The sequence below is a fragment of the Podarcis liolepis genome (genome assembly GCF_965112155.1).
Source record: "Podarcis liolepis genome assembly, chromosome: 4".
Lineage (NCBI taxonomy): Eukaryota > Metazoa > Chordata > Lepidosauria > Squamata > Lacertidae > Podarcis > Podarcis liolepis.
Window position 1 is genome coordinate 86,950,135 of NC_139558.1, and position 26,467 is coordinate 86,976,601.

General features: G+C 41.8%; 1 protein-coding gene across 8 annotated transcripts in view; it reads right to left on the reverse strand.

The window, feature by feature from the left end:
- The window catches only part of YAP1 (Yes1 associated transcriptional regulator), an 80,857-nt gene that overhangs the window by 15,216 nt on the left and 39,174 nt on the right, over nucleotides 1-26,467 (reverse strand). Inside the window, exons 3-6 of one of the 8 annotated variants that reach the window (XM_083499736.1) lie at nucleotides 25,185-25,300; nucleotides 20,700-20,813; nucleotides 7,785-7,978; nucleotides 5,525-5,572 (exon numbers count right to left, since the gene is read on the reverse strand). In XM_083499736.1, coding sequence (XP_083355862.1) covers nucleotides 5,525-5,572; nucleotides 7,785-7,978; nucleotides 20,700-20,813; nucleotides 25,185-25,300 — 472 coding nt within the window. The remainder of the gene's footprint in view (nucleotides 1-5,524; nucleotides 5,573-7,784; nucleotides 7,979-20,699; nucleotides 20,814-25,184; nucleotides 25,301-26,467) is intronic. The other 7 variants (XM_083499737.1, XM_083499740.1, XM_083499738.1 and 4 more) reach the window with 7 other exon arrangements.

Below are 26,467 nucleotides of genomic sequence, written 5' to 3' on the forward strand. Positions count from 1 at the left end.
TTTTTACAAATTCAAATTCCTCATTTCAACTAACCTTGGTTAAAAGCATCAGTTACTTGCCAACAGGACAGACAAAAGGGAATTACTTTTTCACACAGCATATTAGATTGTGGGTGGCTGTGTGTTATGATGATTTTGCTATGAGAGGCAGTTGGTGGGGAACGTGACCAAAATACTACTATTGCACTTATGTCCTTCTTGTGGGCTTCCCACAGGCTCCCAAATCGCCACACTAGGAACAGAATGCATGGCTAGACGGGTCTTTGAATTCATCCCAGAACGGCTGTCACCTTTCATTTGAAGCACATTATTATAGGGCAGGTGATGGCGTCAATGTCCTTTAGTCCAAGAGCTAAGCTACATATTATGCAAATCGATGTAGTGGAGTCCTTCCTGGATTGTACTACTATATAGACTGCAGGTAGGATATCGTATTTTACAGCTTTAAAGGAGCTGCCGCCGAATTGCCCATTACATCCAAACTGGCCTACTGGTTTATTCTTGGGAGTACATACCAAGATACGAAAAAAGGATCAGGCAGAGTCTGTTGCTGATCTGCATCCCCAGCAATAAACATATTTTAGACCATACACTTTCTTAAAAGCGGTGCGAATTTAACACAACTTATATATAATCTTTCTGTATTCCATTGTTTTCCTTGATAGCTATTTTCAGTCTTATGGAAGAGCCTGTTTTACACGCATTACTATTATTCCTCTCCCCAAAAGGACCGTCCTCTTAAGGGCACATTTTAGCCACTTTGTTTCAAGGCTCAGTAGCAAGCACAAAAGGCTGCAAGCAAGGCAGCATGCAAATGTAATAGTATGATAGTAAGCCCTGCTTAGATCCTGATCGCTGCATCACCTTGCTTGTATAGACTGACAAAACACGGGCTAAAATGCAATCCCACTGATGATGTACAATCCAGGACAGACTAGCACAGATTAGCAGAATGCAGAATGGTCCGCAGCTAATACATTTGGATTCCTCTCAATCCATTGCATGTTACAAGCATTTTAATACGGTAGGCTGTAAAAAAAAGTAGGGGGTGAGGCTTATATTGGAGATAACTTGAGAGCTATTAAGGTAAGCAGGCCAAGCAACTGCAAGAAGAGCACAAAATCTTCAGGTCACTAACCAAACTGATGTCTGGGGGGGGGGGGGAGAGAATCCCCCCTCCTTCACAGAGTGTGGCAAGGAGTTTACTTTCACTGTAAAAACAACCACCACTCTACATGATGACTTCCACTTTAAGATTTGATTCTGTGTGCTGCAACCCAGACTCTATCCCAGGCGGGTATTTTTACTGGGGTGCAAAACTTGACTTCACTCTTCTAGCTGTGGCAGCCCCAGAATAAATGTGTCCCAAGCCTACACCAGCCCATTTCCATTTGTTTGAGGTCAATGTGCACGAGCCCAATAGCTTAAAAATGGAAAACATTTTATTTCGGCAAATTAATGGCATACATTAACGTGGGAGGGGAAGTGAATCACCGATTTTATAACACTAGGCAAGGACAGGCACCATCAAAACAGGCTGCTGCAGAAACTTAAAGGAAAAGAGAGAGGCGGTGCTCTGTTTCAACGTTTTAAAGAATCAGCATTGGGTTATTTTGCTCATCTGCTTGCCCTAAGGTAGGATATCTTACTTACCTAAGCATTCAGCAGACACCTGCCAGCTCAGCCTGTTTTTTCTTTAAAACTTTCAAGGAAAGGTGCTTCCTACAACTTACCTGGGCAATTAATTTTGTCGCCACCCCCACCCAGCTTATGTTTGAACCTTTAAAAAATCTATCCCCCTACAGTTTCAAACAGTTACTTCTTGACCCATATGACCAGTAGAGTGGATGAACAGTTTGTTTTAGAGTTGTCTAACCTTAATTTTTTTAAAAAAACAAACAAACTCTGACAACATGCTTCCTTATGACTTCTTTAGGGAAAATATTTGCTGGAACTCATAACTTGCTGAAACCTCTGTATGCTGCTTGTGGGTTTCCTCTGCGTTCTTTCAAACAACTGTCTTCGATTAGCCAGAATGGGTCATACAAGGACCAAGTACTTATGGCAGTATTACTTTCCTGTTGATCCAGGTAAGAAGATATAAGGAGCACTAAGAGGGGGAAGGGATTGGACCACTTTGGCTCCTGACACATGAAGCAGGGTAGGGAAAATCATGACTAACTCATTAAAATGGGTAATCATTTGTGTAAGATTAACTTGAGGGGTAGTCATTGTGGTGCCCCCCTTTCCCGATGTTGCTAGACTACAACTCCCATCATCCCTGATGGGACTTATGATCAAACAACACATTGAGGGTATCACTTGGCTACCCATAGTTTAGCTGTTCTTGCCTAAGCCATAGATCATATACATGGCACAATGCGTTACAAAAGGAGGGCAATTAGGGTGTTTGTTTGTCTCAGAGATTACTTATGCCCAGCCAATAAGCCGATATCTCCTGAGACTTGTTCCCACATTGTACTAGTAACGTATGGGGGGTTTAGAAAACCTAAGTCAGTGGTTTGTGCACATACACCCCCCCCCCCCGCGGACCACTTGCAAACTGCTAAGCACTTAATGATTTTTCTGCCTGTTGTAGAAATTGTAATGTAGATGCTGTTTGACTTTTAATTTCATTGCTACGTGTATCGCATTTTATTGTATTCCAGAGATTTCAAGATATAATACAATAACAGTGAAAATGCTATCAAAATCATTATATGGATGTGCCATTTCCTGTCTTCAAATTCGCAGACACCTGAATGAAGCTCATGGAACACTGGTGGCCCAGGGTTCAAGATTTCAGAACCTCTGACCTATTTTCCCCCCCATGCAATCTGCTTCCTCCCTTTCCCATGGGCAGATGATGAAGACTATCCTGTGACATGAGAACTAGATTTGTTGTGTTGACATAGTAGAAGAGGATGGCTTGACTTTGTGGTAGTTTGAATAAAGCACACGGCAGAATTCCTACCTTTCCAAGGAAAATATAATATAAGCAGTTAAGTTAAAAAATAAATAAATCTTGGGTTTATGGTAAAGCTTGGATCCAACAGCTTTGATTCTCACACACATTCTGAAAAGGATGCCAAAATGTGCAAACCACAGGAGTTGAAAGGCCTGACAAATGTATTCGAAGGCAAGTAATTTGCTCATGAAGCCAAACTTGAGAAGATGGAAGAAATTCCAGAGCCACTTAAAGGTACAGAAATGAGCATGGAGGTGGCAAGGACAGAACACAGCAGACAACACAGTATAGTTTTGCTTTGGTTTCTGTCACTTGTCTGTTACACCGAACACAGGAGTTTATCAAAAGGTTCTCTCAAGCAATTTCAAGCACACCTTTCAATATAAAAGCTGAAAGTTTCATTAGCTAGGACCAATATAAGGAACATACAGCCTACTGGGATCAATGTTTCATGTCTTGCAGCTTTAAAGACAACTGCAAATATGAAGGTATATTTGATATTAAGAGTTCTGCTAAGAAGGAATACTTTGCAGGAGAAAGAACTCACGTGGATCAAATTTCCTTTTCCAATCACGATTTAATCAATCACTTTACGGAGCTAGGAAGTATTTCTTCTCAGATGAGACAATTTCGGATGTTGTGATCTTCCTTTCTTCTATATCACCTTGTTCACAATTTTATCAAGAACTTAGCAGGATTCTACACATATCTCTATCTCCTGCTACCTGCTTACAGCACACAGAGAGATAACCTATCAATTCTATGATTCTATCATGGGCCATTATTGCATAGTGGATCTTGTACTAAATAGCTTAATATGTGAATTCCAACAGGAGAGGAAGCTGCGCTTTAGATTTCCAAGTGGCTCTGAAAATGTTAGACCAAAATCATTTTAAAACACAAAATGCTAAATCAACAGGATCTCACTAAAATGTAGAAATTGGAGTCAGCACCACTAAGAATTGGAGTCACAAACAGAAGCAGTGCTGAGCAAAACATAGCTCTAAAACCAACAGAAATATTAGGCTGATTCTAATAAAAGCAAAAACCTGATAAAGGGTATCAGCATTGCGATGTTTTTATGTGAAACAGCTTTGTCCCAATTCTCGCAGTGAAAGAAGGAAGAAAATACCATGCAGTTTGCTTAGTGATGCTCCTAAGCTTTACAAGAACCTGCCATGGGAAGTTTAAATTGGCCAAATCCAACAGCTTGCCCTGACAAAGCAAATGAATGACAGTCAGTCATGAGTTTCTGATAGAAGGCAGCTCTGAGTGTACAAGCTCTGGTGGTAACAACTTCCAAGCAATAAAGATCTTGGTAGATTCTCCAGAGCTACCAGATGAATTTATTGAGCCAGATTCTACTATTTACTAGAATCGGATGATTAAAAACAGCATGGGGCGAGTAGAGCATAGCACTGAGGTTGAGTACGTTGTTCTGCACACAGAAAAACAAAACTTCATTGCCTGACGGCAAAGCCCATAAACTGATGAGATAAAAACAAACTACTGGGTTGAAGCAGCAAGCCAAACTGAGTTGGAATGCCATGTGATGACACATACAAGATCATGAAGACAAAACCAGTGTGCTGTAGCAGATGGAATGTTGGCCTGGGCCAAGGAGATCAGAGTTTAAAACCCAGCTCAACTATGAAGCAAAGCAAATGACGTTGTTGAAGCCACTAACTCTCAGCTCCTTATTTCTGAGAATTTTCTGTTTAAGGGACAACCACATCTATGTCACCCTGAGCTCCTTAGAACGAGGGCACTTCTATGATGAACAGAACAAAGTTTTCAAGAGTTCTGCTTGCATGATGTTGTGTCGCCTCGCTCCTTTTGTAGCCTATAAAAAAAGTTTTACTCAAGGCTCTGCGGCCACCGCAAGAAGGTAAAAGAATCCAGGCCTGCATCAAGCTGATGTTACACCCTTGTCACTGAACAGCTAAATTATGAGGCATCTCAGCTGCCACAAAGGATTTTTGAGAGATATCAGATTTGTATAGCAAATCTAAAAATGAGAGGAAAGGCTGTTAATATAAAAGCACCTACAAATCTTGATATTTAGTTCAGCTTACTCGATAACTGAAGTTTTATGGCTGTGTGTCAATGTTGAGGTGAAAGGAGCTAGAACACTGCTAGAGGAAGAAGATTTGCAAGACTGACTGGGAGTCATATTGAATAGTGCTGATGCAACATAGGCTCTTGAAGTTGGAACAGAAATCTTGTCTCTTCTTCCTACTGGAACCTTTTAGGAGTGTTGAGGTCTCAAGTACCCAAGAGAGAACTTTACAGCAATACAGCTTTGTCTTCAGCATTATTCCTGGCAGTGAGAAATGCTATCTGGGAATCACAGCATCATGTTTGAGAAAAACACAGAGCAAGCAAGACGGTGTATTTTATTAAGCCAACTAGAGCTCCTTTTTCAGGCATGCTGAGGTTACTGGCAGGCTGTGGTTCATAAAATACAAACAGCTTCATATAGCCCAAGCACCTTGTACAGCTGATCTAAGTTAAAAAATGTTTCTTATCTTGCTGAAACATTTGTTAGGAGCCTACCTGACGTTTTGGAGAATTTGCTGTGCTGGGATTGATATTCCGCAATGCCTAAGAGTAAAAGAAATAAGATGGGTAAGCATTACTCTTTTTTTTTCTTTTCTTTTCTGCTGAGCGTGGTTGGGGTAGCTAGGCTGATTTGACAAACACATCACTCTCTTAGCATTCTGACGAGGCTAGTTCCTGAGACAGCCAAAGATGACAAAAGGGTAAGGGAGTTAAGAGCTGACAAAAGCTGCTGCATAATGGAACAAGACGCTTAGGGGTGCTTACAGAGCACACGAACACATGTCATTTAACAGATAGGGGACATGAAGGTAGAGAACACGGTCTGGCCTGAAGTTAGTCAACTTCTCAAGAGGAAGTTACCGAAGAAGAAATCCAAAATTAGAAGCCTTATCTAAAAGCATGCTGGCACGGCGGCATATGAATTTGTTTGAGGATTAATAGCAAAGCAGTTATAGGAAAAGCTTAGACTATTTCAGCTGAAAAGACCCTTCTTTTTAACTTGTCCAGAGAAAAGTCATCTTAAGTTTTGTTTTTAAGGAAGTGACACACATTCTGCAATAATCCAGTTTACACAAAGTAGTTGTGCCTGCAAATATTTCTTCGGTACAGAATGTAGTGCGAGAGTTAGACTCCAGAATAAGGGCAGTTAAAGCAAGAGGCGATGAAGTCAAAAGCCTGAGGAAGTGATCTCCCAAGAGCATGAAAATATTTCATGAAGCAGGACCCATCACCCAAAGGGGAAAAGAAGTTTAAAGAGGTTAGGATGTCTGCGATGCCCCATAACCTTCACAAAAGGTGATGCCAGACGTTTGAGGCAAGGAGCTAATCAATAATTAGCAAAAGATCTAGGACAGGAAGCGCTGGTTGAGAGCGACAGTTCTAGAAGGTAAGCTTAATTGTCTCTTTGGGGTTCATGCCTCCAGGGTTATTTTAAAAAAAGAAAAGCAAAAGCAGCAATCAGCCTACAACCACATTGGAAAAACCATTAAAAGCTTTTAAAAACTAATTAAAACTGAAGTGAAAACAATCACTTAATCCAGTTTGCTTTTAAGAAAGCTAGGCTCTTGAGAATAGCTTGCAACATACACGTTGCCTAATGTGGATGAATTCTCCCAGCCCACCCTTCTGTCTCGTAAATCACAGCGAAGCTGTACATAATGGGATGCGTGTGTACCATTGGCACACTCACATCAAGAATCTTTATCCAATGCCAAGGTTTAGCAAAATGCTAGTGACAAATTTCACATTTGCTTAGGAGGCCAGGGGTGGAGTGGGGATGAAGTGGTTGCTCTTAGATGGCTATTGTGAAGTAAATCCATGATGCCCAAATCATGAATCCAGTGACAGAGTTCATAACCTGGAGTTCTCATGAATGGTTCTGATTTTGTCAAATAGCAACTCATACTTAACTCACCACTACAAGATGTGATGATGGAAACAGGTATAGATGACTTCTTTTTTTACAAAAAAGTGGGGCAAACTCTGAAGACGTGTCTATCAATGGCTATAAGCTACGAGAGCTAAAGGAAACCTCCATGTACAGAGGCACTATACCTCCAAAAACAAGGATGCTAGGGACTGTTAACAAGGCCACTATCTTCATGCCTTGCCTGCGAACTTTCAGAAGAACTTGGTTGGTTCCTGATGGAAACAAAGCAGTGGACTAAATAGCCCTACAGCCCAACTGCAGTTCATATGTCCTTATGGACCGCTTTGTTTTTATAGACACTGTGGGGAGCATTTTAACTACAAAGGAGTTGGGAGGCCTCAACTCAACAAGGCCAATTCCATTTTACAGGCTCTGTCCTCTGTGAAGCTGGAGAACTCGATAGGAACAATTTTTCCATGCAGAGCATTAATAGCTTTTGCAAAGCATCCCAGCAGGTTGCAGTCCATGTGGCAGTGTTTTAAGTGCTGAAAGGAGCGCCAATGCTAGGAAGCCTTGCAGGAGAGGTGGGAAGGGGGGAACCCACCTTGCAACAGACGTATTCTGAAGAGGCAATTGACCCTGAGATACATTCACAGCTGTGGTGGTCCTGTCTGCTTGCAGCAATGTCACTTTGCTTGGGCAGTTTAGTGGAGGAAACATTCCTTAGGGTGCATAGGTCTGAATGCTTACCTTCCACACAAAAACAAGGTACCTCTTTCTTCCTCCAATCTATTGATGCTTGCTGGAACTACAAGTGGATGAGCACAGCGCCACCCACACATGCACAAGCAGCAATTTATGTTAGAGTGGAAGCGCTTGTCTAACCTGCGGCCTCACCTGCCGAAGCAGTTCTTGGTGTTTCAGCCGCAACCTCTCTTTTTCCATCTGCAGTTGCTGTAGCCTCATCTGCTGCTGTTGATTGGAGTTGCTGCCCCCCAGAACTCCACCAGGCGGACTTTGGGGGGCTATTGGGGGCGGCTGCTTCACGGGAGCACTTTGGCTGATTCTCTGGCTCATAGCTGTGGAGGCAAGCAATAGGGCAGGCGTTTTAAAAAGCAACTTGAAAGCCGAAGTTCAGAAAGCTATCCATTTGCGTTTCCAAATGGATTTAAGGTAGACATCCAAAGTCATACAGTGGTACCTCGGGACTACGAACAGCCCTGTTAACTAAATATTCAGGAAATGAACTCCACAAAACCAGAAGTAGGTGTTCCGGTTAGCGAACTTTGCCTCGGAAGATGAATGGAAGCCGAACAGTGGAAGGGCACCGGTGGCGGGAGGCCTAGGTCTAAGAACGCTTTGGTTTAAGAACAGACTTCTGGAACAAATTAAGTTCATAAACCGAGATACCACTGCACATTATCATGGCCCAAAATGTGACTGTGTAACAGGCTTTATGGATAATTTTGGCATAAAGGTATAAAATAAGTAGTGGCGAGTTTCATTTCAAAATTTCATTTCAAAATGGCAGACGCCACAGGCAAAGATATGGCTCAGCTCAAGCTTGTTGCTTATTTCTAGAGGCTGCTTAGATTCTGAAGAAGTGTGCATGCACACAAAAGCTCATACCAATAACAAACTTAGTTGGTTAGTTTTTTTAATTTTGTTTCAACTACAGCAGACCAACACGGTTACCTACCTGTTACTAGATTCTGACAATTAGGCTTGACAAGGCTTGCTTCATTACTTTATCTATAAAGTCTCTAGCCCTCATTGCTGCCCGTGGTTGAATACATTCATGTAGCATCTGTGGTGAGCTCTGATAGAGCAACATTTGCAGTCCCCCTATTCATTCATTCATTTTGGCTTTTTACCCATCTAGTCATTTCTACCCTTTTCTAAATTCCAGTGCTACTGAAAACAGCTGTTGCCGAAAGCGTACCAGTTATAAACTGCACAAGCAATTTATGTGCAGTTTATTCAGAGTGCGGAACCAGGGTTTTCTTGGTGATAAAAATATTGTAGGAGATCTATCTCGGTCCATAACTTTCCAGTACGCATTTATTGTGGGGTTTTTATATACACAGAGATTTTTCAAGTACCCAGTATATACCCGTATTTATTAAATTCCTATGCCTCCCCATAACCACTGGGCAGCATACATAAAATGCTAAACATGGTTTAAAAAACTGAAACATTTAATTCTACTACAGAAGAAGTGTTGTGGGCTGTTTTCTATTTTATTTATGCTGTCCATTCTCTGAATAAACTGGCAGGCCACTTAAGACTCTAGATTAACTTTCATATCTCAAATATGTATAATTGAAGTAAACACTGAAGCACCATTCACGGCATCATCCCCAAAATATCAGCCTTATGGTTGCTCTAAATCCAAACTGCGAGGAAGGTGTTCAACAGAATGGAGCATTGTAGTACATTTTCTCATCACATTTAATGTCAGAAGTTTAAAAGGAAGGAGATTTGCAATTATAGGTGGCAAATGGTAAATATAAGATGATTCTGAGATGAAATAATCTGAATTTAAACCAGCCTCTCGCTTGTTAGTATGCATTAACTCAGAGAGCCTCTGTTCTGAAGACCTAGACATTGTATGTAACTAGAATGCTTGCGTACCTTTCCCCCTTTTTCATTTCTTTTGCGTTAAATCATGGGCAAATCATACACAACTGCTGTGTGCTATAATCACAAGCAGAAGTGGAAATGGAAAAGGACGAAATGTAAAACTTAGGAATCAACAGCACAAAATAAATTCCTGTTTGTAAATACAAATATGTGTTTAAAAGAGAGAGAGAGAGAGAGAGAGGAAAAGGAAAAGAAATGCTTTTTGAATGTCAGAATACTGAAGAAAAGGACAAATCCTAAAACAACTCTGTCTTGGGTTGTGTTTTGGGATGCACCCACACCCAGAACTTTTACCAACCAGGGATTACAGAACTGAAGTCTTCTCTTAGCTGATAGAGACCATGGATTTAGATAATCCAGCAAACTTCACAGTGAATTCCACAACAGGAGGCCCTGCACTGCTTGAAAAGCCAATTCTGAAACGAGGGGGAAGTTAAAAACTAGTTGCTCGTACTGTACAAAGAGTGGGCTCTTTAAAAATAATAAATAAATAAAAGCCTCAATATGCATGTCCAACTTCCCTTGTGTGCATCAAAAGCAGTTGTTAAAATCATGGTCATAAGACAGTTTAATTTTGATGTCTTTTAAGTATTTAGTGATCCAAATCTCTCCCTATTGCTGAGAACAACCATCTTCCCATATATTTTCAACCAGAACAGTCTAATAAAAGGGGAGAACAAACTGAATTCAGAACAGCGGCGGCCGGGAAGATAGAAAGCAGGACGCCGAGATGACAGTTCCTCCCTAGGGAGGCTCACTTCACAATTTGGTTTACATCAAGAGCTCTCAAAGTCAGTTTAAACTAACCAAGCACTTGGGCAGCAAGGCTGCTATTCCGATTACACGTTTTAGCCAACTGGGCTGCTCCTAGGTCATAGAAACAAAATACATTTGACGATAAATATAGGCTCATGTAGAAATTGTGCCAGTTTCCATTTCGGTTGTAAATAGACAGCCATCGGCCAGCTCCACTGGGCTGTAGATCAAACCCAGGCTATTTATAGGCATGTGGCAAAAAATAACCAAACACTTTCAATTCCTTGAACATATTCTCAGCCAGTTCCAAGACGCTCAAATGATTAGCATTTAAGAACGCAATTCCTCCAGGAAAGATCTCCTACAGGAGGCAAAATAAAAAGCAACAGGGTGAGAGTGGGGGGCTGGAGTCACACGGGTACTTCTTGGCCCTGCCACTGTAATTCATAAAATGGAAGGAGGGGGCTGCCATGATTTTATGAAAAAAGGCAATGCCCCCAATACCTTCGCAGTGCAGAAGGGACACGTTGCTTAAAAAAGAAAAAAAAAACACTGAATGAATATATCCAGGCTTATCTGAAAACTACCAGGGTTCAGTCTGCAAATGGAGCACATCAAGAAAAATTAAAAATGTCTTCATTGTGTTATGGATTATTATACAGGTAGCCAGGGCTATTAAATAGCTTAGCAGGGGTCCAGCTTTGGAAAAAAACATTTGTTTGTGCTATTAAACATCCTATACTTGGCAAGCAACACTTTTTATTGGGGCGGGGAGATCATCGATGAGCAATCAAAGGAAGAAATGTTGCACAGCAAAGCCCATACAAATAAAGGCTTAGCTGTGCAACCTTCATAAAGGTAAAGGGACCCCTCACCGTTAGGTCCAGTCGTGGACGACTCTGGGGTTGCGGTGCTCATCTTGTTTTACTGGTCGAGGAAGCCGGCGTACAGCTCATGTGGCCAGCATGACTAAGCCGCTTCTGGCGAACCAGAGCAGGGCACGCCAACGCCGTTTACCTTCCCACCGGAGTGATAGCTATTTATCTACTTGCACGTTGACTTTTGAACTGCTAGGTTGGCAGGAGCAGGGACCGAGCAACGGGAGCTCACCCTGATCGGCAAGCCCTAGGCTCTGTGGTTTAACCCACAGCACCACCCGCGTCCCTATTAAAAACTGATTTCCTGCATGCAAAGTTTTTACGTACCTTCAACTCCACTTTGGAGGTTCGAGAAAGACATCTAATGATCTTTAAATAGTTAGCTTATTTTTAAAGTCTGCCCAGACGGAGAAGGTGGGGAGGGAGGCAAAATGACTTCCTTTATCTGCTAGAGCTAGGATTTAACCAGCTTCCTGTTCCTTACTTTCATGGGTATCAAGGAAGTATTTAACTATGAGGGTCAACACCCACAAATGGGGCAAGTAACAAAGACCTCACAGGCAGACGAGGAACAAAAATGTCTTTATTTCAAAGAGGAAAGAGAGGGATTTAGGAGGAAAGAGGGATTTGGAGCAAGGAATGAGGGGAGCAGCATTTTATAGCACATACCATTTAGCTACATTGTTTTTCTTAACGATCACACTTTAGTAAGTTAGCATTTTAGGACAGAATACAGTCTCTTCAGTTTTTCTACTCTACGTCTGCAACTTGGATGAAGTTTTAAGAATATTCTATAATCAGTAGGAATCAAGATACTAGGAATACCCCACCCCTTTCTATCTCAAGAGCAAGGACTGTGTCGTTCTTGGTCGTATTGATTGGTTATCTTTACAGAGAGTGGGACAAAGGGAATGCAAACTTTTATTTTATTTATTCAATTTCTGTACCACCCTTTGTCAGAAGATCACCATATTTAAGACTATTAATATTCTCTGCAATGCAAAATTCAGCAATATCTTGCATTAATGCAGGCTGCATTTGCTCCTTTCAAAAATATGGAGCAATCGTAGGCAGGACCCTGGCATTTTTGCTTCTTTTACATAAGGCTCCCACTGTTTGTATAAATCAAGTAAGAACTGGTCCCCTTGTATTCTCCACAAAGGAAGAATAATAGAAGTTATGACTAAGCTGTTTAACTTTGAAGTGTCAGCATAGTACACAAACTTCAACTGGCAAATCTGCAATTTATATTTTGCATTACAAGTATACTATAACCTTCCATTAACTTTGTTTTCATCCTCACATATGAACTGTGCATGGCACCAAGAGCAATTAAAATGGAGGGGAACTCTTTTGTATAGTATTTCTGGGGCTGAAGTTTGCAAGTGCCTTTGTGCATTCATTACGTTTAAACAATACCTTAAACAACATTTTTGCTTTTGAGGGCAAGCCTGACCCAATGCAACTGTTCAATCCTTTGCACTGTGGTAGGAAGTAGCTTGGATGGGTGGAAGTCTCCCTCTGTCCAGCCCCAAACCTTGGTCCATAGAGTAATGCTAGCATCTCTACTCTGGAAGAAGCAATGATTTCCATCACCTGCCAAAAGCTCTTGAACAAGGCATTTGGAAGGCAGGGAGGGGCTGATCTGGCCCTGGATCCAGAGCCAGCCGCACTGGCATAATTTGACAACATTGAGCCCAATCCATACCTGAATGCCAGGCTTTGGTGCAACCAAGTAGGGTTTTGCTTCGCTCACTTTTCACACCAGCTGATGTGAGTGGCAGGACCAAGATGCAGCTACACCATTCACACACACACACACACACACACACACACACACACACACAGCTGCCCAGCTGGGATTAGGATTATATCATGTGACACAGAGCTACTTCTTACTTTTGGGAACTTGAAAGCACCAATTTTCTAACTGTCAACTCCCTCTTGAATCCTTTGAACCACCAGCAGTGCAGTCGTACCTTGGTTGTCAAATGGAATCCATTCCAGAAGTCCGTTCGACTTCCGAAAACCAGGGCACAGGTTCCGATTGGCTGCAGGAGCTTCCTGCACTCAATCGGAAGCAGCGGCGGACGATCAGCTTCCAAAGAACGTTCGCAAACCGAAACACTCACTTCCAGGTTTGTGGAGTTCAGGAGCCAAAATAGACGAGTACGAAGGCGTTTGACAACGAAGGTACGACTGTACTTTAGAGGTACAGTTCTCCAAATGTGAAGTGCTCCTGTTGAAAGACGAGGGGTGTTTTCCTGTTCTGAGTACGTGGCCCTAGTCACATGCTGCCAAACACGCATGCTTGCCACTTCCCTATGGTTAGATTCGACTCCAATGATGTTTTGAGATAGCGACAGGCTGATCATGCAGGTACAACTCATGCCCATGTATCCTAGTCCCTGACATTGTGCACGTACCATAAGCATAATTCCTTCCTTCAAGCATTATAGGAGCAGGATGGGATTCAAGACGAAAGGAACTGGCAGTTGTGCTTTTCTGGTAATGAGAGGCCTGGTCTTGCTCCACTCACCTTCTGGGCCCTCAAATTGTCATGAGAATTGAGCAAGTGTTACCTCTCATTCACCCTACCTAGTTATACTTCAAGAGGCTCACGTCTGCTGCTACTTCACTTGGGAGAGGCTTCCTATAAAAACCACATATACTGTAAAATGGAGAGGAAGTACCCAGACAGGTTGCATCTTTCTCCAGCCAATGTGTCAAGAATTTATAAAGAAGGTCACTAAATTTTGAACGGTTTACGTAAGACTACCCACCTACCCACCTGAAAGGGTGAACAGCTGAATCAAAAAGAAGCTGGAATGTGTAAACAAGATGCTTCATTTAATTACCAGTGCTTGTATTCCAGTGAGAACAATACAGGGAAATGAGGACCACTTCATGATCCCACAAGTTGGCAAGGAAGGGGAATTCCTTGGTGGCCGAGTCTCAATGTGTTTGATTTCTTTTGTTCCAAAATGCCTGAACAATTGGGCACATGCTACTTGGTTTCTTTCTTTCTTTCTTTCTTTCTTTCTTTCTTTCTTTCTTTCTTTCTTTCTTTCTTTCTTAAGTTCTACATCTTATGTAGTAATAGAAGCTTCCTGTGGAGGAGGGTTAATTTCTGAGTTTTGCTCAGAAATTACATTTATTTCTCCTCCTTGGTGCTTTTTTTCAGTGTTTGCAGTGGAAATCAGACTGCAATGAGAGTCCATCTATTCTTGTGAACAAAGCATTTTGAAGTCTCCTAAATCACTGAGTGAGTTTGTTTTTTTAAAAAAAATCTACTTTTAACCTAGAGTTGCTAAATACAGTGGTACCTCGGATTAAGAACTTAATTCGTTCCGGAGGTCCATTCTTAATCTTTAGCTTATGGGGCCTCCAGCTGCCACCGTGCCGCTGCTGCGTGATTTCTGTTCTCATCCTGAAGCAAAGTTCTTAACCCAAGGTACTATTTCTGGGTTAGCGGAGTCGTCTGTAACCTGAAGCGTCTGTAACCCAAGGTAACACTGTACACATTTCTTAAAAGGGAGGAGGAGTGTGAAACAGGGCATTTTGGTACCTCAGATGGAAAACCCACATTCCCCTCAACTTAAACATGGTGCTCAGTTTACAAAGCAATTCATCTGCATGCTCTGAACTGGAAAGAACAACAGATGAACCAACACACAGTTGTTCATTGCAGCGGGTTTTGTACTGGACATCTATTCTACAGTTACATCTGCAGAATTCCATACCATAGCTCACATCATCCGAGCGTCTCCCAATCACCAGCAGCAGATTATTATTTTTTTGTACGGGTGGGTGGGATTATCATGGGGAGATCCTGATCTGTGAAAATTGATTCTGTTTGATTTGTGGGAAGGAAAGTTAAGATTCAAACCACTAATTTTGGATTTTCATATGCACTGTGAGCCAGAAGGGGAAAAGGTCAGGCGAGAGAAGGGTGCGAGCAGAACAAATTCCCTTGGCACAGACATTTGAAAACTGAAACACAGCCATCACTACCATGTAGAACTTAGAACGTTTCGAGGAAGGCTCCTTTCTCTGTTCAATAGCAGGCTGTCTCCCATTTGCCATCGCCCTCAATCAAAGAAGTCCACATGCTTGTGCTTCTCTTTCCCCTTCCCCCTTCAGCCGAGCTCTTTAACTGAAAAGGCCTGGAACAGATTAAAAGTTCAACCACAGAATAATTTTTTTTTAAAAAAAAAAAAATCTTCTGGCGTGTACTCAAGTCTGTCTGCACTATGCATACACACTGGGCCCAAAAAGGGAAACTATGCAGTGAAAAAAATAAAACAGCTGTATGCCTCTCTTTTTTGGATATTGAAGCTTTTGAGTTTAACTGATGCAGCACTTCACATCTTAGGAAAGGATGGAATGCTTAAGACAAGTAGTTGCATTGCTCGGAGTGAGGAGACACCACTATTCACAGCAGATTGAGTGTGTTTTTTCCAGCTTGTGACCTTTGCTCTAGCTCCTTATTCCAGATAGCCTTTAACAACTCTTGCAAGTAAAAGTGGGGGGGGGGGGAGGGGGAGAGAAAGAGATCAATGCATGGGGGAAAGGAGCAAAAAACGAAATAACCCCCCCCAACCCTTTCCTTCTCAGATCATCAACACATGGCCCTGACATGACACTTTGCAGATCACTCTTTCCTGGGAGAAGCAGAGGTTGCCTCGACCCTACCAAACATGGTTTGGTTCTCACAGTAACACAGTTCTAAGAGCTGCAGCTCTAAAATCATTTTGGTATGATCACCAAAAAATATTTTGAGCTGCCAGCACTCAGTGTAGTGATGGGCAAGTAGCCATTCAGTGTGCCTAAATAGCAACCTGCTTGGTCATCATTTCTTCCAGGTATCCAGGCAAGGAAAGTTTTTCAACCTAACAGTTGGTTCCTCTTCTACTGCCTTTCAGGTCACTGCTGAGCCACACAGGGTGGACCAATTTAAAATTACAAGGCTATTTAAATCAAATCACAGGGAAAGGGGCCAATTCATATCAAGTTCCCCATCTTTTGATTCATCTATTTCTTGAACAACTATGAATTTTAATTGGTTACTAATACAGTTAAAGCCTATCTGCTTGCCACTAAACAGAACATTTTACTACATAGGCGCACTGTTAACAGTTGCTCTGTTACAAAGCCCACTAAAGATATAAATCCATTAAGAGGAGTAATTGTGAAATTACGAGTTTCCGTTTGGCTTTATATACACATCCAGGCACTAAACAAGATCATTTACGGTTAAGTGCTCCAAACTTCCCAGAAGTAATGGCTGGTAATATTTTCATGGTATGGAAAGTGTCCATGCTAGTCTACATTTTCAGTTCACACAATAAATTATTCCACTTTGGAGCTAGCTATTTTAGTGCTTGACCTTAGGACAATTTTTTTTTTTTTTTGCCTCAGGTTCATCTTTTGAATAAAAAAAATCAGGCTTTTAACTCAGTGTATCTAGTAAGGTATACTTTCTGCAGGGAAGTGATCTGGGGTGTTTCAGAGTGTAATACAGGCATAGGCAAACTCGGCCCTCCAGATGTTTTGGGACTACAACTCCCATCATCCCTGACCACTGGTCCCGTTAGCTAGGGATGATGGGAGTTGTAGTCCCAAAACATCTGGAAGGCCAAGTTTTCCTATGTCTGGTGTAATACCCTGAAGCACAAATGTTGTCATTCGTGAATATAATAAAAGGGGAACAAATCTGTTACAGTACAAAGAAAGCTTTACTGCATCTGTGAGCAAGCACCCTGCTTTTGAAATTGTATAGCTATGAAAGCTTTTGCAACATACAAAGCTGCCTAAAACTTGACAAGTTAGTTCTAATTCCTAGCTGACATTCACTCTTCAAGACATACAGCCAGTTTCACTGCAACTGCAATTATTCAACCGGCCTACAAAGACCTTCCAAGTGACACAAGCCAATGGCAGTGGTGGAACAAAAAATGGTTTTCTGACCACTATCTTCATTCCACCTCCATAAACACCTTAACAAACCATCACCAAACAACCACAGGTACAGTTATACCAATCAGATTACAGCTCCTCCTATACAGCCACCCAGTGAAATCACAGCATTTCTGGAGAGTTTGATGCTTGGGTATGTGATTTCTCAAGGGTATCCGCTTATTTAAAGAGAGAAATGAAGGTCATGTAGCACGAGCCATCAATGGTTTAAGATTTCCAGCAGGGGTGGTGGACAGAAAAATGCATACCATGATGTTTTTGAAACTCTTTCCCCATACTATACAATGTCGTTTCAGGAGTGGAGGCACCCTTTTACCTTTCTTGTTCTCCCCATTTCTTCTATCTGGCAGTAAAGCGGTTAGGCTGAGGCTGCCAGGCAATCCTGCACTTGACCTCCAGTAGGACTGAACTATCTAGAACAGAGCAGAAAGGCTTTGGGTGCGTGGGAAAGGAGAAAGACATCTCTTCTTCCTTCCCTGCTGCTGAATGGTCCTCTTCCCCTAAGTTCTTAGACATCACTGCAATGTTGCTGCTTTATCCTAGCTGGAACTCTGAACAAGAGAACTCCTTAGAACACATTGCACTATTCCATTGTGGTTCATCACTTTTTCTTAAGTTCCATAGCACCTCAAATTTACTAGGTGTTTTGGCAGTCTGGTGTCAGAATGCTTCTCATACTGAACTGACCCAAGATCTAAAGATGAAGGACAGGAAACAAACAAACAAACAAACAAACAAACAAACAAACAAACAAACAAACAGGGCAGGGCACTAGTATGGTGTCTCACTAACTCTTGAGCTCCCTGATCTTTTGCAGTCCTCAGCCTTCTTCCTCTCCACAAACAAAATAGGGCTGTTAAACTTTTTGCTTTAGTTAACTGTATCGTGAAGAGTCAGGAGGCTTATTTAGCACTGAAAGGTGCAATTCTAACCCTACTTACCTGGGAGCAAGCCCCACTGAATTCAATGGGACTTACCACTGCGCAGGCATGGCTAGGATTTTGCTGTAAAACATTAACACACAAATACGAGTAGTGAGATCTAATACGGGAAAAACAAGAGCTGTCGAGTCTTCCAGCAGTGTGCACTTGTGAAGTTAATGCACCTCCCTGAAGAGGCCCACAGCTGTTGATAGGTCAAAAGCCCTGTGAAGCTTCAAAGCCTTTTGTACACCTTCAGCCTGACCTACTCAGTGATCTGCACATTATTTTCATTTCACTGCACTAAGGCCAAGACAAAACTTCAGAAGCCACAAGTATCTGCTTTCTTGCCAGTATCACGTCTGTTGTGTGGTTCTTTATAAGGACGCATGTACGGGTATAACATTCTAAAATAAAGAACCAGCCAGCAGAGTTACTGCATTTTTAAAGAGTATCTTAACTTCACATATCCTGCTTTCCTTTACAGAAATACCCAACAGCTTCCCTAAGATTCCAATATCCCTTTTAAGTACCAATGCTCAAGTTTAACAATGTGGCGTCACCACAAGCCTTCAGAGCATTCCCTGGCCATAGCTGTCTATCCCATATTAGTGGCCCTGTGCATGCATATTTAACATTATTTTCTCTTATCCAATATTATTATATCCTTACTAAACAAAAGAAATTAATAAACAGGTACCCAAATAAGCCTCGGTAAAGCCTATATAATATTTTGTGGAGAAGTTTCCATTAAGGCCAAAACAATTGTTTTTAAACACAACATGCCAATTTTTAGCTTTCTTGGGGGGGTGGAAATATTGTTTATGTGAATTCCAACCAATTTCAAAACTGCAATCCTAAATACTTACTAGTGAGTAAACCCCACTGGACACAGTAGGGCTTTCTCCTGAGTAAACACGCACAAGATTTTTCTGTGTGTGACACTAAAAAGTTTACTTTCAAGTCATTAGAAACCGCTCCTTCAGGAAGCTGGTTTCAAGTTCTGATTTCCCAATAAGCTACAGGAAGACAGAAAATGAAACCAAAAGGACCACACAGACGAATTCTAAAGGAATTGACATGGGGGGGGGGTATCCAAAAGGTGGCGCTTGGCCCTGGATCTTAGGCAGGTCAATCAAAAAATCATGTTTTTGTAAGAAAAAGATCAACAACTTTTGGGGTGTCATGGCTTTTACTTTTTCAAATATGGCAGCTCTCTAAATGGCCTACATAAAATTGATCGCCAAAAAGCATGGTTGCAAACATGGTTTGCTGCCCTGTTACCCACGCACTCCCTTCCACTCCCCAGCCCCAGGCGAAGAATCCCTTATTCACCAAGTATTTCAGCATCCTTCACAGCTGTTCAGCTTTGTAAAAGGGCATGCCTGGATCTCTCAACCATGCCAACAGATAAGAAGAGACAACACTCGTGTGTTGCTAGATTTGGAACAAACACTACAGTGCACCCAGTTCTTTGCTATAAACAAGTTTCCAAAGCTTTATGCATTATGTATCTGCTGAGGGGTTCTCCCATTGATCATTACAGCAAACTATAGTGCAAGGTTTATAACAATGCAAGTTATAAAACAAGTCTTGCTGGCATAGCAAAGAAAAAATAATGACGATTTTATATTAATGCGGACAATTGGATGGCAAGTACTTCTACTGCCAAGTAAACCCATGAGTGCAACAAAAACGGGCAACCCTTAAGACAAAGATCCTATAAAATCCTGAACCTTGGCATTAAAGCGGTTGTCACCTGTAATCTAACCTTGGATGCCAACCATTGGCTGAGGCATTGTGACATCACAGAATGTTCACAACAGTCCTACTTGCTGAGAAGAAGGGACAGTCACGTGCTTGCAATGTTGTTGCTGTGTAAGGAGTGGAAAATCAGCCATGGAAAAGCAAATGCATGCATTGATTAGCATAAGGGACTGAATCAGAGGTGCTTGGAAGATCAAGTCCTAAGAAATTGAGGGGGATTTACTTCAAGGAAAAGTAAAGGCTGAAAAGCTGAGTGGAAAGAGGACTCATGAGGCAGATCAGCTGTCTCTAATCCCTTTAGTGTATAAAGCTAGTGTAGATAGAAGCTTGAAGACCAAGCCATGAACTAGAATAATTCTGGGTCAAATTGTTTCCCTGAACTAAGCAGCCTAAGCCCTCTATGGGCATCATTAGGCTAACTTTACAGAATCGTTATAACAATTGTCAGCGTAAGTAAAGCATGTCAAACATTGTAAAGATGCAACATATTATTCAAGGAGCCTACAATACAAGAATCTGAGGAAGGGGTGGGAAGGAGGCTGCAGAAAACTCGAATGTGGTGGGCTGGAAGTGTCAATGAGAGGAGGACACTGGGGGGAAATCTATCCCACTGCCTAGGGACGGGAGTGTTATGTGTTAACAGAAGTGGGCAGAGGCACAAGACAGTTAAAGAGACATGAGGTACGGAGATAGGTGGGGGTGAATTTTAGAAATTAATCTGAAATACTTAGCCAAGTCTTTGGCTACAGGTAGCCAGTAAAAAGGAAAAAATATATGTTATATTTACCTAAGTACAAAGGTGTCTTAAGGGAGGGGAAACAAAAAAAAAAAGAGTCTTAAGTGAGAGGAACTTTTACCAAAGCGTGGGTCAAGCCTTGGATCTAGCCAAGATGTGGTCTTGTTCTTATGGTTTATGTAGTAAATTTCTCCATCCTGGGTCATGGCTTGTTCCCATCCATCAGGGAGCGGGCCTGTAACACAGAAGGAAGCAATTCATAGTAGGCTCTGCTTTGCCCCTACTGAAAAAGTTAGCCAATTTTTATTAAGAACCCCCAAAAATGATTTACACAGCACACAGCACACATGAAACTAATAGTTTCAGTCTCTAGTAGCTCTGGAGGTGTGGGGGACAGAGAAAGATGCTGTGTTATAGTAACACATTCGTTTCGCGCATCTGGAGTGAAAAATCTCAAACTACCCCAGAGTTCACCCTATTTTTTATTTGCTCAAAATTTGCCCTATTCCCAAGATGTAACGCAGGTGGTGGTAAATACACATGCAGGAGACTAGTCTCTGGGCCCAAAATCCTCATAGTTTGTATGTATAAAGCAACTATTTCTGTCTTTGTTTCTCCTTTATCGCCTTTTAGGAGCAGCTGAACATTCAATATTCCAGAAGCGTTTAGGATCTACTTTTGGCTTCCTTTGTGTCCTTGTTTAGTTTTTCTAAATGATTCCCCATATGTTGCACTTCATTTTTAAAGAATGTGAGTTGGCTGGCAATTTGTGGAGTCATTAGGAGGGTTGCAAAAAGTGTTACGACACTGTAGCAGGCAATTAGAGGCTCCTGTATTTTCTCCTGGACTCAGTGCAGGCCAGTATGGGCCATACTAAGATGGACTTGGGCTGAGTAGACCACAGTCAGAGACTCACTAGATAAGATGCCCTGCCAGATACTTTCTCCGTTACTATCTATAGAATGGAAACAGTGATCACCCACTTCTTTCAGGACTGACAAGAGCATCGATGAACTAGAAACTGTGATGCATTTTGTACACTAAAATAACTATGTAGACTGTTAATCATAGAAGCATTCGTTTATTGGCGGGAAACAGCAATGTTCTATTTTTCTTCAGTGTCCCATCTTAATGAGCAGTGAGCTAATGTTCAGCATCAAAACATCACAGAAGCACAACATGCTCCACTTATCTCCAATGCAAATTCCAAATACGCCCATTAATTATGTAAATGTATGCATATGAAGTAGAAAGTGAAGAGGGTTAACTAATAGGCTTTCAGTGTTGCTCATCCACTGAGCAGAGAGAATGAAGTCTTAAGTTAGGAAGGACCACCCAAGATAGCACATATGGAGAGATTTGAAGAGTACGTTAAAGAGGAAAGTTTATTAGTAATTCATTACGCTGCCTTTCCACAACACTCAAAAGGAAGGGGGTAAAAATTGTATTTCACAGTAACTCAGATACCGCCATGCCCACCATCTTTGCACCTCCAGTTCTTATCCTCCCTCAGCAGCAGGAAGGTTCCCTTCTCTCTTTCCTCTTATTATCCATTGCTGCCTTTTATGCCCTGAAATCCCTCCCAGATTTTCTAGTGTCATCTACTTCCCTTCAAAATCTACATTGTCCATGAAGCTGTTCTTGACCCTCCATTCACCCAATTTCAACAAAATCTAAGTACCTGTCCCCCCCCCCCATGTTCTAGACTGTCAACAAACATCTGGATGAGAGGATCCAGTAGGCATCTCAAATTGGAAGGCTGTAGGAAATGGGGTTCTGCAAGGAACTCCACTGGGACCAGTGCTTTCTAACTTGCTTTAAAAAGGATTCGGAATTAGGAGTTTGCAGTGAAGTAATCAAGTTTGATGATGATGCTATGGCTTTGTACTACTACTTCCATCATTGGAAGCAGTATGCCTCTGAAAGCCAACTGCTAGGAACTGCAAGTGAGAAAAATGATGTTGCAGTCATGTCCTGCTTGTGGGCCTCCCATAGGCCTCTGAACACCAGCCTCTGGGGATCATGAAACGCAGCGGGCTATCACACTCATATACTGCTTGTTAGCTTTCCATGGGCATCTGGTTAGACACTGTGAGAACAGAATTCGGAACTAAATTAGCTCTTGGTTTAATTCAGTTGGCTTTTCTTATACCCCCCTGTTCTCTTTCAGCTGTCAACTCTTGGACTGAAAGCCACCAGGGCCAGGACCTATTTTAGCTCATGCTGCAAAGCACTAAGTACATGGACAGGAAGTATTTTAGCAATCAGGATTTCTCGTTATTTTTATTTTTAAAAGATAATGGCCAACCCAAGATTACTTAATAAGTTGCATTGCTAAGGATGAATTCGAACACATCCAGTATTTTATCCTGGACACTCCACCAGGATTTCCACAGTGCATACATTGTAAAAACTCCCACCTTCTTCAAAAAATGCATAGGTGTGTAATAAAAGAAGGCACAGGAAAACAAATGTAGCAGAAACATAGTTTGCTCCTGTTCCACTTTCAAAGCAGCATAAATCCCTTGCATAAATAGCGTAGGGCCGTAGGCAAAGCAGAAAGTATGCCACGAGATTTGAAAACAAGCTATATTTATGCCAGCTTTTACTAGACTAGACCCAATGGTGGGTCTCTACCAACAGGAGTTTGCAAGTGCAGGACGTATCACTGGCTGCTGCAATATTGCCCATTTTTGGCACAAATTCTGCTCGTTGCAAGTGGAGACACAGAATCACACTGCACAAAATGAGTGGACCACATTTTGTCATTGTGGCTGCAGCTACATCTGGGGTAGTTTAACACTGTTATGACTCCTGTCCCCTTCCATTCACCCCAATACCCATGCGTCATGCTCTTTCCATGTTCTTTGATACTTATAAGTATCTCACTCCAGGCAAACCACTTAGTAGCTATCATTATTAACCAAAGGAATTAGCAATATGCATTACTGTACACACACACACACACACACACACACACACACTGAATCAAGACTACCATGCAGCCTTTCAGAAGCACCACCACTTCCCAACTGAGGACTTTGAAAGGGAAGAAAAATCATAACTTTGCCCCCCCCCCACCTTTCGGTGGATAGAGTAATTGACTGATTCTCAATTTGATCTTTTGTTGTGGCTGCAAGTGTGCCTCCCCTCCCACAACACAATCAAACACAGTACCAAATGTGTCATTGCAGTAGGCCTCCCCCCAAAATTTCCAGTTTCTCTCTCATCCATGCCCAACTTCCCACTTCAATCATCACATGAAAAGTTGCAACCACCATCATTACTTTTGATAAACTACAAAAACTAAAGCTGCAGAAAGTGACAATTCCTGCATAATCTGAGCTCTTAAAAGTCACCATCCAATGTTATGTGATCCATCTGTAATCTTTATTAAAGCCATACAATTTCACATCCGAGAAGCCAGGTGTTCAAGTTTTAAAAATGCAGTTGTGTAACTCAATAATATACAAAATAGCTAGCACAGAATTCAGAGCTACAGTACCCCTGAGAGCTTGTTTGGACTAGGGATGGAGAACCTAAGGCCCTCCAAATATCGTTGGACTACAACTCTCATTGTTTCTGTCTATTGGCTTACTCAGTGAGTCTGATGGGAAGTGGAGTCCAACAACATCTAGAGGCCAATTGGTTTCCCACCCCTAGTTTAGATAAAGCAAGAAGTGGGTATACAATAAGAAAAGCAATGGCAAGGAAAGTTGCTTTGCTCTGTCTTTCCAACAAAGAATCAGCATGGAACAGGGAACTCATCTTAACACTGCACCTATGTACAATCACCACAACTGTTCCCCATCTGGCATTCAGACAGCTGAAGGACTAGCATAGGTTAAGGGCCTGTAGCTGCATGGCACATGTCTCAAGAGTTTAGAGCTGGTTCCCCACTTCAGTCAACCTCCATGAATTGGAAAGTGACAGAAACTGCAACAGGAGGGAGCCAGACCTAGCATTTTAATTAGTGCCATGTTTTAAAGTAATGCCTGTAGAGGAGGACCACTGGCTTTTTTCGAATGAGAGATCGACTGTCATAGGCAAGAATGGGTTGTGCAGTTACTGAGCCACTTCCCAAAAAAGGGATCGAACAAAGCAGTGTTGACTTTTTCAAAAGGTTTTGCATGAGCCAAATGTTAGGAAAAACACCATGAAATCACACCAGATAGGAGAGAAATACATCACGATTGTAATAAAAATGAAAGCAGAAAAAGGCAGGAGAGATTTAAGAGGACGAGAGAGAAAAACAAGAGAAGGGGTTATGTTGACTAACATGTAGTAACTCGAGCAGCATATGAACTTTGATACTGTTTAAAAGCAGACTTTAATATTTCAAAAGAAACAGTTTCATCTCACTTCTCTATCTTGGAAGTACAGTGGGTCCCTTGTTAATTATACAAATCTGTATTATTTTTAATTGGGTGTTCTACCTCCTCGGTGGAAGCACCAGTATATAGCAATTATATGGGACATAAACTATTTAGGAACTGAAGCATATGTAGTAATGACAGACTGCACTTCAGCAATGCATAACTTTTCACTGTGAAATACTAAACTGCTTGATGCAACTTCATTGAAGATTTTGTTGATTTCTCCTTACCAGTTGCTGAATTCATGATGCTCTGTTGCACTGGAGGACTTGTGGGAGCTGTAACATTCATCTGAGAAAGGAGGGCCTTCCTTGGATCCTGCCATGTTGTTGTCTGATCAATGTGACTGAGACAAAACAGAACGAGGAATTTAGAAAACATGCTATTGCAATACTCAAGGTTACAAGTAACTGGAAAAGAAAGCACCAAAACATGAGGCCGCACAAAAGGAGTATCAGATGATTTGTTCTTCACAAAGAATAGCCCCAATCATTGGAGGCATGGGCTAGCATCTAAAAAAACTGCATAGTTCAACTTACCCAACAGGCATTTGGCTTGAGTGCTCCACCAACAGCAGGTTCCCATGGCATATAATGAACTATTTTTGAAACAGGAGCATCTTGTAATACAAATTTGTGGTATGGTATGGGAGGGTCTGCTGTTTAAAGGCCAGAAACAACCTCACCGGAAAGTCTGCAAGAGGGGCATGTCTAAAGTGGCTCTTCGGACCTCCACCATAACATGTTGGTCTGCTGTCAAACAATACAGGTTCCAGCTGCTTTGGCGTAAGGACAAAAATTGTCAGGGGAGTCAGCTAAAACTAGAGGGCTACACAAGGACGGGGACTACAGGAGACAACATCAATTCTGAATGCAGTCAGCTGAGGGATGACCATCTTTGACATGTTTCCATGCTTCCAATGGTAATAGGGAGTATAATTAGCATTCTTATATAAAAAGATTTTTCCAAATATAAATTTAACCATGAAAGGGGGGGCAAGTAACTGTTTATAGATCAAAAAAGAACAGTATTATTTTGGATGACACAAAAACCTAACTATTTTCACTGGCGGTGGGGAGGCTAGTCACATTTCACCTAAATATTAGTAATGTTTTGTTGTTATGCAACTGCCCAATTACAATGAATCTGCTACCAACAAGGCAAGCTAACTCATGCATAAATGTTGCTTCCTCCCAACCCGCCTTTAAAGTGTGTTTTTGCTACCTGCTTCATTTCCACTTCCTCAAATCTGCTTACTCAGAATTCCAGGAACACAAACAGCAGAGAAATGCACTTGGGATTAGATATCAGACTGCTCTAATGAGCCAGTTGTCATTCTCTGGAACATGTGCATGCCTGTTGCATCACAGGCAACCCGCCTGAGGAGAAGGCCAGGAAAAGATGACACCAGTGTACACAGACACAAACTAAGTTTCATTTCCTTGCCTCCATTCTCTACATACACACACACCTTTTTTTTCCTTTTGCCCAATCAGCTTAAGCTTTCTTTCAC